Consider the following 14800-nt stretch of genomic DNA (forward strand, 5'->3'; position numbering starts at 1 on the left):
CAGGCGGCGGCGGCTACGGCGGAGGCTCCTCAGTGTCCGGCTCTGGCTCCGGCTGCGGCCCCAGCCCGCGATGCCCCATTCCGTGACCCTGCGCGGCCCTTCGCCCTGGGGCTTCCGCCTGGTGGGCGGCCGAGACTTCAGCGCGCCCCTCACCATCTCTCGGGTGAGTCCGACAGCCGCGGGGCGCCACGGAGGTCCTAAATCAGAGACCCAGTCCTCCCGGTCCACCCGGGACGGGATCCCCGACGTCCCTAAGGCTGGAAGGGCAAGGGTTGGCCTGGGGTGACCCGAAAGCTGTAGAGGAGATTTCTAGCCAGGACCCTGCCGCCTCATACCCACTCCCCTCTTGTGCTGGGCCTGCCTGCCTTATTCTGTGGTGGATCCCCCAGGAGTTCACACAGCAGCAACCCTGCCGGCCTCACTTGTGGGGAGGGCTAGTGGTCTGAACATATTTATAGAGACCCAGAAATGCCTGAAACCAGCCCGAAGCTGTGGGACAAAATGACTGAGAAAAGCTTTTCCTATCAAGGGTGCCAGTCCAGGCAGGTCTGGGGTCCCCACTGAATCCCAAAAGAGATTTTGGATCTCTGGGTTTTGGGCAGTCTGTTGTTATGAACTCAGCCATCCAAAGGGGAAGTGACCCAGAGGAGCTTTTTGTTTCCAGGGTTAGGAGAGACTTGGCTATGAAGTTGTGAGACCCCTCCCCACCAGACAACATGAGCCCAGGGGCTAGGATGACCCCAGCACAATTTCTCAAGGTTCTCAAGGTCCTATTTTCATTTTCTTATACACTGCCCTTAGGACAGAGGAAGAAGCGAAAGGTCACAACCCTGGTGGAGTAGCTAATCTGGGAAGGATAGAGGAACAGAGGACTCGCACCCTACCAGCAGGGGTGCCCAGTCTGGCGGAGACAGAATCCTGCCCCAGCTTGGGATCCCATAGTTGAGGGAATTCAGACCCTGCCCCTAGGAGTCCAAGCCTAGGAGACAGAAAAGGAGAGAACAGAGAAAAGGAGTGTCCTTAGGGACTCCCATCTGGAGGGACTAGAAGAGAGGACCGGCCATCTGAGACCATCCCTTTCCCCTACCCAGGCTGCTCTGGTTGTGGGGAGTCTGTGTCAGGTAACTGAGAACCACCTTCCCCCACTGTACAGCCACCTCTCACCACTGTGAGATGTGCCAAGCCAAGGCTTCAGCCTTCTTTCCAGTTCTTCAGAGGGGGTGGGCTCCCAGTGGAGTGTGGACTCACAGAATCCATTTCTGGGGGCCAGGGTGACAGGCAGGCCCAGCTGTCTTGGGAGGCTGCCCTCATCCGCTCTTACCCATGGCTACCAGGTCCCCAGGGCAGAGTGAGGTGGGCCTTCCACACACAGCGGGGGAGGGGGGTGAGGAGGGGTGGGGGGGAGGCTTTCATCTCCCACTTCCCTAAGGGAGTCCTGCTGGGTGCTTGCATTTGTGAGTGTCTGTGTGTGTGTGTGTTGTTTGTGTGTCCAAGTCTGCTGAGGCCAGCTGCTGGGGGCGCTGGGCTGGCCAGTGGACCAGGCACCCTGGGCGTGAGGCCGCTGACAGGCTCAGTGGCAGCGGCTGACGGCCGCAGGCGGCAGAGAGCAGAGACATCTGTTGTCCACGCGGCCGCCTGCCTGCCGAGGAAAGGCCTCCACACGTCACAGCAGCAGCGGCAACAGCAACAGCAGCAGCAGCGGCCGCCACCGCCGCCTTGTTTAGAGCTGATCAGGATACAGGCCCCTGGTAGGCAGTCAGGAGGGGGGAGAATTTGCCAGGAAGAACCCCCTTGTCCCCCAAAGTCAGGCAGCAGCAGCCAGGCCCCAGGAGCCAGGATGGCTGAGCCTGGGTTTGGGTGGGATCTGGGGAGATTTACAAGGCTGGGGAGGCACAGGCCATGGCTTGCCCAGCAGGTACCTCAGGGGTAGGTCTGCAGACATTGATAATAGGGTGGGAGTGTTTGCAATAAGGGGGCTTAAGCCCTACTCCTCCCAAGCTTCCCTGGTGGTCTTCACCCAGTGGGACAATCACATAGACAGGGAAGCTGGCTACCTGGTGGGGATGGTGCCTCGCAACCTCAGCTCACAAAACTTCAGGGAACCCCCAAGAACATTAACCCAGGCTGGTCTTGCTGAATATCTACATCATGCCAGGCCCCTCCCAAGTGGGTTTTGGTACCAGTCTCCAGCAATTGGTGCCTGGAATGAGCACTATAATATCCTGGGCCCTACAAAGGCTTGTGCCCTGATTCTCAGGTAGTCCTCACAGCAGTCCTTACAAGTAAGGCCTCTTTCTGATCTCACAGTATAGATGGAGACACTGAGGCTCACAGAGGTTAAGTTAATGTATCCAAAGAAGCAGGGCAGGGTCAGGAGTCTAGGCCTGTCTGGGTTGCTGTGACTATATAGGATGACTGGGAACTGGATTCTGACTGTGACTCCCAGCACCCCTCTCCTCCCCAACCCTCTACCCCCGGCCCCCAAGTGTCTAGGCTGGGCAGCTTGGAGCAAAGGCTGGGGAGTGTAGCTGCTACAGGTGTGGGTCTGGCTCATGCCTGAGCCACCCAGCTGACCCCGCCACTCCCCTCTGTCTCCTTTCTGTCTGTTTATCCTGTACTTGAGCCAGAGGGATCGGCCTGAATTCAGCTCTGTCCTGTGATTTCCCCACTTCTCTCTCGTGGTTCCCAAGCACCCAGCAGAAACACCAGTTTCTTGCCTGGGCCTGTGTGGCTGGAAAGGCCTGGTCCCTCCTTCCTCTCTGGCTTATCTCTTTCACTTTCTTATCACTAATGATGCTTTGACCATAAGAGCCTCCTTTCACTCTTCCCCAGATGAGCCATTGTACCCCCTGATCCTTCAACCTGAGAAACTCTCCCTTCACCTCCTTTTTTGCAGAAAAGCACTGCTGTTAAGAGCACAGAACTTGAAACCAGTTGGCCTGGGCTGAAATCTGAATTGTGCCATTTATCAATTCGGCATCTCTGGACCTCAGTTTTCTCATCTCGGAAATGGGCCTGCCTCAAGGATTAGTGAAACAATGCATATAAAGGCAGCTGGGAGAGTCACGCTTTCCTGGCCCGGTGCCCGCTCTGACCAGAATTCCCCGAGCTGGAGGAGCTGGCAGAGTCCCAGCCACCCCTGCTTTCGAGAACTTCCTCCACCCACAGGGCCCTGAATGCACCCCTTGTGTGGACTGAGTCATCCCACAGCTAGCCGTCCCCCCAAGGAATAAGGGCTCCTCTCCAATGTGGCAAATGGTGCAAGGTACCACTTCCCACAAACCTCTCTTTCTTCCTTTGTAAATAGGAGTGAGGACAGCCACTGTCCTCACTGGGTGGTGGAGTGCTTGCCATGAGCTAGGCTGAGTCCAGGCCCTGTCACAGAGCAGGCAGCATGAAGGAGGGGGGCCTGAAGCAAGATCTGTGGACGGGTTGGGATGGTAACGACGGGGTGTCTCTCCTGGGAAAACAGGCCGATGCAGGTGTCCAGACCCCGCGAGTGAATGTCCGTGGCGGGCTGGTTAGCGGAGGGGATCGTGGTCCAAGGGAACATTTCTTGGTGCAGCTTATTTCAGGGCAGGTCAGCTCGGGTAGTGCCACACAGGCCTCCAGCCAAAAAGCTGCCAGTTCCTCGGCTTTGTCTACTGTGACTTGCAACTGTGAGGCTGGGGCTGAGCCTGGCAGCCTTCTGGAGTTTCCCCTTCTGCCAACAGAGCAGGGTTACTGCTCTTGAGCCACATTTGTGTACCGCTAGAGGCTGGTAAGAGTGAGGATGCCTGAAGTCTATTTCCTGTGGGTGCCAGGAGCAGGGTACCCTGTTTTCTGAAATCCCCTGGCCTGTTGACTCACACATCTCTGAGAGCCTTTCCCTAACCAGCATTGTAAGAGGCTCCAGATGTGGCTGTCACTTGACTCTCGGGAGTCAGTAGTAGCTCTGGGGTGGCCTGGGAGCCTGTCCTGCAGAGAAAATGGTGGGGGGTGGGGGGAATACTGTAAACTAGAAGTATAGCAGCTGAAAGTAGTGACCCTGGACTTGCCTGCGAGATGATGCCACAGACCTTGAATAAGCTAACCGCAATGCTAGGGGAACAGAGGTGATAATGGAGAGAGGGCTGTCAGGCCTGGAGGAGAGGTTCCCGGGGGAAATGGTCTCTGTGCTGAGACCTGAAGCTGGCATTAGGACCTGGGATCAAAGGAAAGAGTGTTCCAGGTAGAGGGAGCAACATCTGCAGAAGCGTGGAGGTGACATCTCAGCTGGTCCAAACAAAGAGTAGCTGTATGGCGGTGAATATGGAGGGTGTTAATGAGAGAAAACAGGTAGGGAGACAAGATTAAGAGTTTGACGTCAGGTCAAGGAGCTGCTATGCAGTCTGGCTGGGTGGGGGCAGTGTTGATGCAGTTTTTTGTGCCTTGTCTATGTTTTACACATGCAGACTGCAAAAGTGACATCCCACTTGTTCCAGCACAGAGGGAGCCCTCTCAGACCCACCAGGCCTCCAGTGCTAAAGTTGAGAGTGTTTGGGGCAGAGACGACAGCCAGGCCACATGGAACACAACCTCCTGGCTTTCCCACCACAGGTCACGGGGACAGCAGGACACATCAGCCTGGTTCTGAGTGTGAAGAGAGTGTAGAGCACAGCCTGTAAAGGCCTCAGAAGGACTGTGCTCAGCCACCTGGCGTGTCCCCCACAGGTCCATGCTGGCAGCAAGGCTGCGCAGGCCGCCCTATGCCCCGGAGACCTGATCCAGGCCATCAATGGGGAGAGCACAGAGCTCATGACGCATCTGGAGGCTCAGAATCGCATCAAGGGCTGTCACGACCATCTCACACTCTCTGTGAGCAGGTATGCATAGGGCAGACTGGGCCAGGGTGATGGGGTGGGGAAGTTTAAAGGGAAGATACATTTTGGGTAGCCAGCATCCTGTGTGAACCGGACCCCACTCAACCTCAGCTCTCTGGCATCCCTGTCCTAAGGATCAGTGATTTTTTTTTCCTAGTAAGTACTTTTTAGAGCTAGGGATGACTTAAGAAGGGAAGAAGCCCCTTTTTGCCTCAGGGCTGAAGGGTATTGGGGTACTTACCCAAAATCAGGTCTGAGTTAAGATCAGGGGTAGCCTTGGGGCTGATTTCAATCCTTTCCTCACCCGAGTGACCTGTTTGATGATCATTTCAAAGCAGTTTCTTGTCCAACACCTTATTTAACTCTCAAGCCAACTAATAATGTAAAAACTAACATAGTCCCTACTTTATAGGGGAGCTGACCAAGACTCAGAAAGTTTAGAGGGGCTTAAAGACACAGCGTGAGGGCACAGGAAGCAACACTGGACTTCAGCTCTCTCTCACTCTCACATGCTCCACCCCTTTCCCTGGCTGCTGACCACTGCGTCCAGCCACACTGCTGCCCTGTATCAGCTGACTCTGCTCTGACCTGTACCCCTGCCCTACACAGAGTCTAGGATGGAAGGTCCATCTGGGGCAGGACCCAGCCTTGCTCAAGCCCTAGGCCTCTAGGTCTCTGTTCAGTCCTGACGACAGTCAGGCCCTAAGTGCATGGGGTGTCTGTGCTCCTGATCCTGCCTGGATGCCAAGAAGTCAGACAAAACTGCCCAGCTCTGCCATTTTCACTGTTAACAGGGACTTTCTACAAGCCCCTGTAGCCATATATGGGCAAATTCTCTCCAAACCACACTGCTAACCTAGGCCTGAGAGCCAGCAGGGCGGGGAGTGAACCATTGGCTTGGGGCCATTAAACATGGTGGGAAATTTTCTTAAGTTGCTCCCATGTGTGCCTGGCCCAGACACAGGTTGGAGTTGGGCTCCCTGTCTACACTCCAGATGCTGAGTGGGCCCAGCTACAAGTTCTAACACCTCAAACACTCCACCTGTCACACAGTGAGGAGGCCCTGGCTTAGGAGGTCAGCAGAGCTGGTCCTCGTCCAGACTCTGTGGGATGACCTCTGAGCCTGGGTTTCCTTCCCCATAAAGTAGGGCGCCAGTCACCCAATCCCAAACTGAGATACAGGTTGGATGGGAAATGTCAGCACTCACTGCCTGCAAGTGCCTCTGACACTGCCCCAATTGGCTGGGTTCCTGGACCCTGACTCACCTCCGGCTTTGACTCTGTGGCTGAACAAGGGCAGCCCTGATGGTGGTGGTGGGGTGGGGGGCTCATAGGAGGTCTGAGTAAGGAGGTTCCCAGAGGGAGTGATGTCAGGGGAGGGTGCTGGGAGCAGGGTGGAGATCACCATTCCTTCCTTCCTTCCTCCCTTCCTTCATTCCCTTCTCATTTGTTCCAAGCCAGGACTAGATGGGGCCAGGAGTCCACCGACTTGTTCCTCTCTGGAGGTTCAGGCTCCACCTGAGCGTGGAGTAGGTTAGAGCACATTCTCTAATATCACAGATCTGGATTCCAGTCTCAGATCTGCACTTGAGAGCTGCCTTTTATCCTTAACTTCCTCAACTCCAAAATGGAGATTGTCTTGCAATCTAGGGATGGAGTGAAATGATGAATCAGGTCTTCCCGGACCGGATGGAAATTCAAGGTTCTATTCTCTAGCTTCCTATCCCCAATACTCACACATGCACATTCCAAGGGGTCAAGATAAGGGGGGCCTCCCAGGTGGTGCTCTGGGTTATAGCACAGCACTATGAAGCTATCTGCAGCCACTGCGGCACAAGTTTGATCCTCCGGCCAGGGAGCTGACCCACATGGCATGGCAGACCTCTCCTGTCTTACCTGCTGCTCCCCTCAGCAAAATATTTCAGTCCAATCTGCCTGTTCTGCTCCCCACTCTGTCATGGTGAATCCTCTCATCGCTCCCCCACCCCCCGGCCCCTCTGAGCTGTACCCCAGTTCTTATATGCATAAATAAATAAATCTTTAAAAAAAGATATAGAGATGACCTTGACCCCCATGTGCTGGCATTTCTTCTCCTGAGATAATTCTCATCTGCAAGGTGAGACCCCACTGTCTATCCTGCCTACTTTACTAGGATCTATTCCTGGTTCCAAAGACACCCCTCCATTTCTCTCAGTCTCCCCTCCCTACCAGATTCTTTGGAGGATCAGGCTGCTGAGCTCACAGGAGGGAGATGCTGTGTCCACACCCCCAGAGCTGCACCTGGACTGGCTTCCCAAGCCATTCTGTGGCTTCTCCATAGAACAAGAAATCTTCATTGTGTCTAGAATTCATAGCCGGGTATCCAACTATCCAAGTTAGCCCACACTTCCTGGTCATAGAACATGGCCATCCAGGACCTTCCTGGTCAGCTCCAACCCTGGCTCTCTGTAGGGTCCCTGTCACCAGATGCATTTTTCACAGGCCATGCTTTTGCTGGGATTTTGTTTAAAGATGGTGCCACCCGCCCAGCCTGAGGTGGAGACTGACACATGAGTAAGCCCTTCTTGCCAATCTGATGCCTTGGGTCACCCTCATGACCCTGGCCCTTAAACCACAGACTTGTACTTCTCTTTTGGGTACAACTTCGGGGAAGTATAAGAACAAATAGCCATGCGAGATGTCCTACAGAGTTCTGGGTGGTGGAGGCCACAATTAGAGTGGCCTTAGGACTATCACTTGGGAACCAGGTTGAGTGAGCTGAAGCCAGAGCCCAGTGGGGGTGATGTTGACCCTGGATAGCCAAGGTTTGGTGCCATAGGCATCCCAAAAGTAGTGAAGGAGAGGTTACCTGCAGGGATGGACAAAGGTGAGGAAGTGCAGAACAAGTGTGGACTGTAGGTAGAAATAGCAGTAAAAAACCCTTGGCTGAATCAGCAGGATGGGACTGCTGGCCTAGAGGTAAGGCCTCAAAAAGACCCAGGAGGTCTTTTGGGGTAAATTGGGACACCAGTCCCCTTTGAGCTAATCAGTCTCACTTTAAATTCACCCGCCAGTCTAGGGTCCATGCCCTCTGCTGGTGTTCCTCCTCACAGGGCTTCAGAGGGGCAGGACTGGGCTCTGGGCCTGTAACCTCTGGGCCCTGCCTGCCCTGCTTATGGCAGGTTTATGATGTTTTTCTCCCTCTTGAGTGGTGTTTAGCTTTTGGTTTCTATGGCGAAGCAGGAATTTCCTAATGGCCTGTTTCCCATCTGGGCTGGGCAGACACTGGTGATGACTCTGCCGGCAGCCACAGGAGGGGAGGCGCACCCCCTCCGAGCCTTCATTCCACCTCCCCAGAGCCCATGAATGCCTGACCCCCAGGCCTGGCCAGACGGAATGGATGGGCTTCTAACTGATCAGTGTGTGAGGCCTAGCTCCCCCTGCTCTCAGCTGGGCCTCTCTCTGCTGAGCTTCCCCCTAGAAGACAGAAGGATGGGGAAGTGGCTGGGCTTCTGATGTTGCCTCTCTAGGAACCAGAGGAGAGAGATAGAGCCGCTGGCGGGGGAGAGACACGTTGTCCCATTCTGAAGGGTGGCAGATCAAGAGCTGTGTCTTCTTGTTACAGCAGCCACCAAAGGAAAGCACAGGGGTGAGGTCTTCCTGCAGGGTGCCAGGCCTGATTCTGGGAGGCTCAGTGCCCAGACCCCAGCTTTTCTTGGTCTTGACCTGGTTCCTGGGGCATAGTAAGCACACATCTGACCATCCTAAATTCCTGCCACAGACCTGAGGTCAAGAGCTGGCCCAGTGCCCTGGAGGACAGCAAGGCGCAGGCACACAGGATCCACATCGACCCTGATGTCCAGGTATGTATAGACACTGCCTGACTCAAAGTGAGCCCAGGGCAGAAGGCTGGGCCTGGTCTACAGGTTCACCTCATGATGGTGCTCAGATGTCAAGCTAGAGACTTCTCTGGGCCATGCCCGTGCCACACCTGTATTCGCCTCGTGATGGGCACCTGCTGGGGGCTCTGCCTATATTCCAGGTAGTTCTGGACCTGAGACAAAGATGGAGGGCAGAGATAAGGCTAGGCCTCACCTCAGTTACCATTTACCCACTGGAGGTTCACTTTGGTGCCAAACCAGAAAGAAGTCAGCAGTTTGAGGGTGACTATTCACAGGCTTGGGGTAATCTTCTAGCTCACCCTAGCCTTCGGTGTCCACATGACCTGAGTCATCTTCAAGCCTCAGGGCTAACTGAGAACATCAAGCACTTCCTTGGCCTGTCCAAAACCTTAATTTGCCCCTGGCCGTCCTGAGATTGCACCAAGCAAACCCCAGGCTGTATGTGTGTCTGCTCCAGTACCTATCCAGGTGACAGGAGTTAACAGCTGTGGTGCTGTCCTCAGGTACATGAAGGGAGACAAGCTGCTCTTTTTTTTGGACTTGAAAGGCGGCTAGGATATGGGGACTGAGTTAGCCAGAGCCTGCTTGACATCTCTGCACCACAGGGTTTGGGCAAGGTAGATGCTGGACTCAGGCATGATGGAGTCAGAACCACGGGCCCAGCATGTGGGGCCATGGCCTCCGGGTTCTGTTCATGTCTCCTGTCTCATTATGGAGGAAGAGTGACCAGGGCAGGGAGAGGAGACTTCCCAAGACGAGAGAAAAGGCTCTTCCATGGCTTCTCCCTCACCTTCTACCCAGTCCCTATCTGGCTGTGATGTGTGTTCACTGTCTTGCCTTTGCTGGCACTCCTGAGACAAGATGCTGACCACATGACAGCAAGTGCCCATTCTGGAAGGGGGCAAGACAGTTCTGGGATGTTGGAAGCCAGGGGCTAGAGTAGTAATCCAGAGCAGGCACATGACTCAGCTGAGAAGTCAGAGAAGACTTCCTACAGGAGGGGGTATCCAAGTCCAGACCCCAAAGCCTGGGAAGAACAAGGCGGTGAGAGGTACATGGAAAAAGTGTACCAAGAAGCACTCACAAAGACCTAGTTCAGAGAACGGACTAGTTTCTGGGTGGGATGGTAGAGGTGAGGGGTGGGGTGATGCTCGGGGCCTCAGAAAGGCTTTCCAGTTCTACCCAGGAGTCAGCTGTTCCTGTAGAGATTCATGGCCACATCGATGTCACCAAGGCTTGCACTGATAATTCCATGGACCCTTCCCTGGTATAGAGCCAAATTGGCCAGCCTTGATATGAACTAGGCAGGCCCACTGGTCATGTGTGAGTGCAAGGCTGGGTAGGCGAAGGGACCTGGGCTTTGGAATCTGAAGCTCAGTTCTGTTAAGACCTCCAGGTGAGGTTCAGGGTCAGTGAGCCTGGGAGACTGGGGATGAGAACAGCTCTCCCTACCCCCAACACTTTTCTTCACTGACCTCCTCAAAGATTAGGCTGCCAGTGGCTGGGGCTGGCGGTGGAGGCATTTTCCACAAAGAACAGGGCAGCCCCTCAGCTGCTGTACTTAAAAGGTCATGAGCTCCACGAGTGGTGACAGAAATACCCCCACCCAACCCCCCCAGGGCCGTGGCGTGTCCTGGGTAACACAGACACAGGGCCCATTGTCCCTACACTCCCAGCCTCTGCCTGCAAGCGGGTGGGGGATGGACCCAGCTGAAGTCATCAGAGGAGGAGAAAACCACAGTTGGCCCTGAGACCAGCGCAGGGTACCCTGGAAGGCAAGTGGCAGGGGCTTCAGGCCCAGTTGGGTTATAGGGGACCCCCCTCTCAGGCCTGACTTGGGAATACAGGAGGTGCTTGGCCCAGCCCAGCACCCCTCATGTACTCAGCCTGTGCTCCCCAGACCAACAGATAGCTAGAGTTTGGCCTCTGGAAGGTGACATCTGTTCATCTGGGCTCAGTGCTCATCGCCATCCAAGTTCTGTGTTCAGATTCTAACCACAGTCCCTCAGGGGCTGATGAGCGAGCAGACATCATGCCCATTCTGCTGACTAACCTACTGAGGCTTCAGCAACCATACTGGCCACTGGCGGGCTCTCCGAGAGGCAGAACCCATGACATGAGATAAAACACCACGGGGAAGGGAAATCCAGGAATGGGGAAGCTAGGGGAAGCCAGGCTGTTGTGGAAACAACAGCCATTCATCCAATGAGCATTTGCTGTGTGCTAGGCACTATGCTAAGTGCTTTGATGCAGCTGTCTCATTTCATCCCCACGAAGACCTTATAGAGACTGTCACATTTCCCCATTTCATGGATGAAAAGACAGGTTCAGGTAGAGGTGACATGCCCAGTTTGTAGGTAATGGAGCCAGGCCTTAAACCAAGGCTGAGGTCACCACCTGTGTCCTCAGCAGTGAATTCGGACCTGGAGAGGCCCCAGTATGGGTGGCTGTGGCTGTGGGAGGGGGGGAGCGGGGGGCTGTGGATGTGATGACTCTGCAGTGGACGTCCAGACCCTGCTGAGTGGGGGTGAGTGCGAGCCTCCTTCTTCTAGGTCCTTCTGACTCCCCTTTCCTATGGAAGCCTCCTCTGCCATGAGCCCAGCCCTGCCCCCACGGCTCACAGCCCATCTGGTCCCCATTAGAGGCCAGGCCAGCCTTGCCTGCCTGCCCCACAGACACATGTGTGAGAGGGCTCGGGTTTCTCGGGGGGTTTGTTGGGCCCAGTGGGATGAGGTCTTTCCTGCTGCTGCTGCTGCTGCTGCTGCTGCCGCCGCCGCTGCCTCTGCCACCACCACTACTTCTTAGAGGAGGCCCACCTGGGTAGAAAAGATCTTTTCCTATGTTGGGGTCAAGAAGTAAACCCCCAACACCCCCACCCATCACTGGTCTGCCCATTCCTCAAGCCCCCACCCTGCTCAGAGCTTGCAGGAAACGGGTACTCAGGGCAAAGCCCTTCAGGTTCAACTAAGCCCGAGGCTGCCTAGGTCCAAGTCAGGGTCTTCCCCCCAGGGGAGGGATCCTTTCCACCCCACCGTGGATCCCTGTCCACCCTACAGCAGAGGGGACATTTGTATTCACCTGCCAGGCTGAGGCTGAGAAGTACCTTCATGGCTGGACCTTGGCGTCCCCCTGAAATCAGGCTGCTCAGACCACCCTGTCCTAGCCTTATCTCAGCCATGAGGCCATCACGGCCACCCCCAAGTGACTGGACCTGTCCCCAAGTGACTGGACCTGTACTGGCTCCAGTACTTGTAGCCATGTGTGTGTGGTTAGGTGTGCGTAGCCAGACAGCTGGCACCTGCATGCTGTCTTCATGCATGTTCGTATCTGTTAACATACTTGTGAGAATGTGTGTGCCTGTGTTAACACTGCCGTGGACATGCCTGTGCGCCTGAAAGCTAGGGACCATGTGGCCTGGGTTCTGCAAGGACAAATATCCCCAGTCCCTCGTTGGAGCCACACTCACAGAGCTGCTGCCCTTCTCGTGGGCTGAGGAAGTGTGTCCAGGGCACTCCTCCCCCAAATGTGTCAGCCCAGGGGCACCAGGCTGGTGCACGTAGTAGGGTGGGGAGCTCAAGCCTTGGCCTGGCCTCGTCCCCACTGAAGGCCACCCATTTTAGCCTGGGAAGCAGGAAACAGGAAGAAGGTGCAGACCTGGAATGGACCAGACTCACAATGGCACCCTGAACCTCACCCTGCCCCCACCACAGGGCCTTGGGAACACAATGATTAGTGACCTTCCCTGGCTACAGGACAGGAGTTCTGCCACAGGACAGGAGTTCTGCCACAGCACAGTTCTGGCAGGTGGGATGACGAGAAGCATGTCTACAAAGAAGTCACATTGTCTGCTGGCCTTAACGGGCTTCTGGGCGTGGTCCTGCCCTTACACCATCTCTCATAAACACTATACACTATGGGGCCCATGAGCCAAGGTGGTGTCAAGTGCTCAGGTTTTTGTTTTGACTTTCTGTGGCCATTTCTCATTTCTGCTGGGGGAAACCAGTCCCGAGATGTTATAGCCCAGAGGTGTCAGAGCAAGGGTAACCAGCCAACATCCAAGAAGGCTCGGCATAGTGGGGTGGGTATTAAGTAATGGGGATGAGGCCTACTAAAGAGGGGCTCCCAGTGTCTTAGGCCCCCCTTTCTCTTCTAGGATGGTAGTCCAGCAACCAGCCGGCGGTCCTCAGCCACTGGGCTGGCATCTGAAGATTGCAGGCTAGGCCTGGGCTCTCCTTATGGGCAGCCACCTCGTCTCCCAGTCCCTCACAATGGCAGCAGCAGTGAAGCTACCCTGCTGGCCCAGATGAACAGCCTGCACGTGTCTCCAAGCCACAGGTATGACAGACATGCTTGCAGTCAAGCCCAGATCCCATTTCAGTCCTCAGGTCCTTCTCACATGAGAACCTTGGTTCTTAGCTGGTGGCATTCTGACCCATGAAACCTTACCTGATTACCTGACCCCTGAGCTGGCTTCGTGAAGCCTGGTACTGCAACTCTGTCCCTCCTGCATCTCTTCTGCCCAGCGCTGACCCAACTAGGGGCCTCCCGCGGAGCCGAGACTGTGGAATTGACCTGGGCTCAGAGGTGTACAGGATGCTACGAGAGCCAACAGAGCCCACGGCTGCAGAGCCCAAGCAGTCAGGCTCCTTCCGCTACTTACAAGGCATGCTAGAAGCCGGCGAGGGGGGTAAGACTCCTGCACCTTGCTCCACCTGCCTTCCCGCTCCCTCCAGTGCTGGGAACCACCCCCAGCCATGCCCCTTGGGTCGCCAGGCCCTACCTACCTCCCAGCCATCCACAGCTCTCTGGCTCTTCTTTGCCTCCCCACATCCCTAACTGCACCTGTGCCTTGTGTCTTTGGCCTCCTCTGCCTGGTCCCTAGCCCTGGCGAGCTGCAAACCCCCTGGCATCTGCTGGTGTGCCAGAAGTAGGACCCAGGCACACATGCCACATAAGTGCACTGATGCCCTTTTCTGACTACCCACGCTCTGCCTTTCAGGAGATCGACCTGGGCCTGGCGGCCCCCGAAACCTCAAGCCCACAGCGAACAAGCTGGGTGCTCCGCTAAGTGGGCTCCAGGGACTGCCTGAGTGCACCCGCTGTGGTCACGGTATTGTGTAAGTACCAGCCCCCACCTTCCCCAAACTACCCCAGGTCTCTCCTCGCCCTGCTGGAGGCCCTGGATGGAGGTGTGCTGTGAATCATCCCATCCCCTGACATGTCTCCCACCCACCCCGTTCAGCGGCACCATCGTCAAGGCTCGGGACAAGCTCTACCACCCAGAGTGCTTCATGTGCAGCGACTGTGGCCTGAACCTCAAGCAGCGAGGTTACTTCTTTCTGGACGAGCGGCTCTACTGTGAGAACCATGCCAAGGCACGCGTGAAGCCGCCAGAGGGCTACGATGTGGTGGCGGTGTACCCCAATGCCAAGGTGGAACTCGTCTGAGCCACTCCTCTAATGTCCAGTCTTTGCCTCTGCTTCTTTTAATGCCCCTGTGTACCCCCATGTAAATATGTGTTCACCCCCCCCCACGTCTCTAATAAACGCCCTCTGGTGGACCCCCAACATGTCGGTGCCTTCCCTGGCCCCCCTTCAGCGCTGGCCGTGGCTCCTGAGTACTACATCTCCTCCATTGCCCAGTGTGTCCAGGGCATGGGGTACCCTGGGGATGGGGACATGGAAGACCAGCCTGGGGTACGGTGGGCATGAGTCACAGGGGCCATTCCATTAACACAGAATGGAGCTCTGGGGTTCTGTCAGGTGACATCTCACCAAGGGGACTTACCTGGGTAGACAGGAAGGTGTCTGCTGAGAAGTATGGGTTGAGGAGGGGAGCGGTCACTCAGTGAGGGAGTGCTCTTGCAATGGTATGGCAAAGCTGAGCACAGACTGGAAAACCCGTCTCCAGCGGAAGCCAGCAGGGGAGGCCTTAGCAGACATGGGAGGGATTGACCTACTGGTGGGGGGCTATGAAGGGGTGAAGGTCTCGGAGGCTACCCTGGCGGCGTTTGCCTCCTGGAGGCATTTCACTTGAGTTTCTCCGGCCTTCCTCCACCTCTCCAGCCCTTTTATTCTT

The 14800-nt window shown here is 55.8% G+C and overlaps 1 protein-coding gene across 1 annotated transcript; it reads left to right on the forward strand.

The window, feature by feature from the left end:
• Positions 1–6: 6 nt before the first annotated feature.
• PDLIM4 (PDZ and LIM domain 4) lies at positions 7–14289 on the forward strand. Its single transcript, XM_004686699.2, has 7 exons — positions 7–163; positions 4693–4844; positions 8602–8683; positions 12876–13057; positions 13246–13409; positions 13722–13839; positions 13965–14289. The coding sequence occupies exons 1-7, from the start codon at positions 71–73 to the stop codon at positions 14167–14169; spliced, it is 996 nt and encodes a 331-aa protein (XP_004686756.1). The 5' UTR covers positions 7–70; the 3' UTR covers positions 14170–14289.
• The last annotated feature ends 511 nt before the right edge of the window (positions 14290–14800 follow it).

The sequence above is a fragment of the Condylura cristata genome, unplaced genomic scaffold (assembly GCF_000260355.1).
Source record: "Condylura cristata isolate star-nosed mole 26May11 unplaced genomic scaffold, ConCri1.0 scaffold00021, whole genome shotgun sequence".
Lineage (NCBI taxonomy): Eukaryota > Metazoa > Chordata > Mammalia > Eulipotyphla > Talpidae > Condylura > Condylura cristata.

What these genes read in the sequence shown, in the direction of transcription:
- PDLIM4 (XM_004686699.2), top strand. Translation starts at nt 71, where the DNA reads ATGCCCCATTCCGTGACCCTGCGCGGCCCTTCGCCCTGGGGCTTCCGC. An exon ending in ACATCGACCCTGATGTCCAG is followed by an intron (nt 8,684 to 12,875) that starts GTATGTATAGAC and finishes TTTCTCTTCTAG; the next exon opens with GATGGTAGTCCAGCAACCAG. An exon ending in CACGTGTCTCCAAGCCACAG is followed by an intron (nt 13,058 to 13,245) that starts GTATGACAGACA and finishes TCTTCTGCCCAG; the next exon opens with CGCTGACCCAACTAGGGGCC.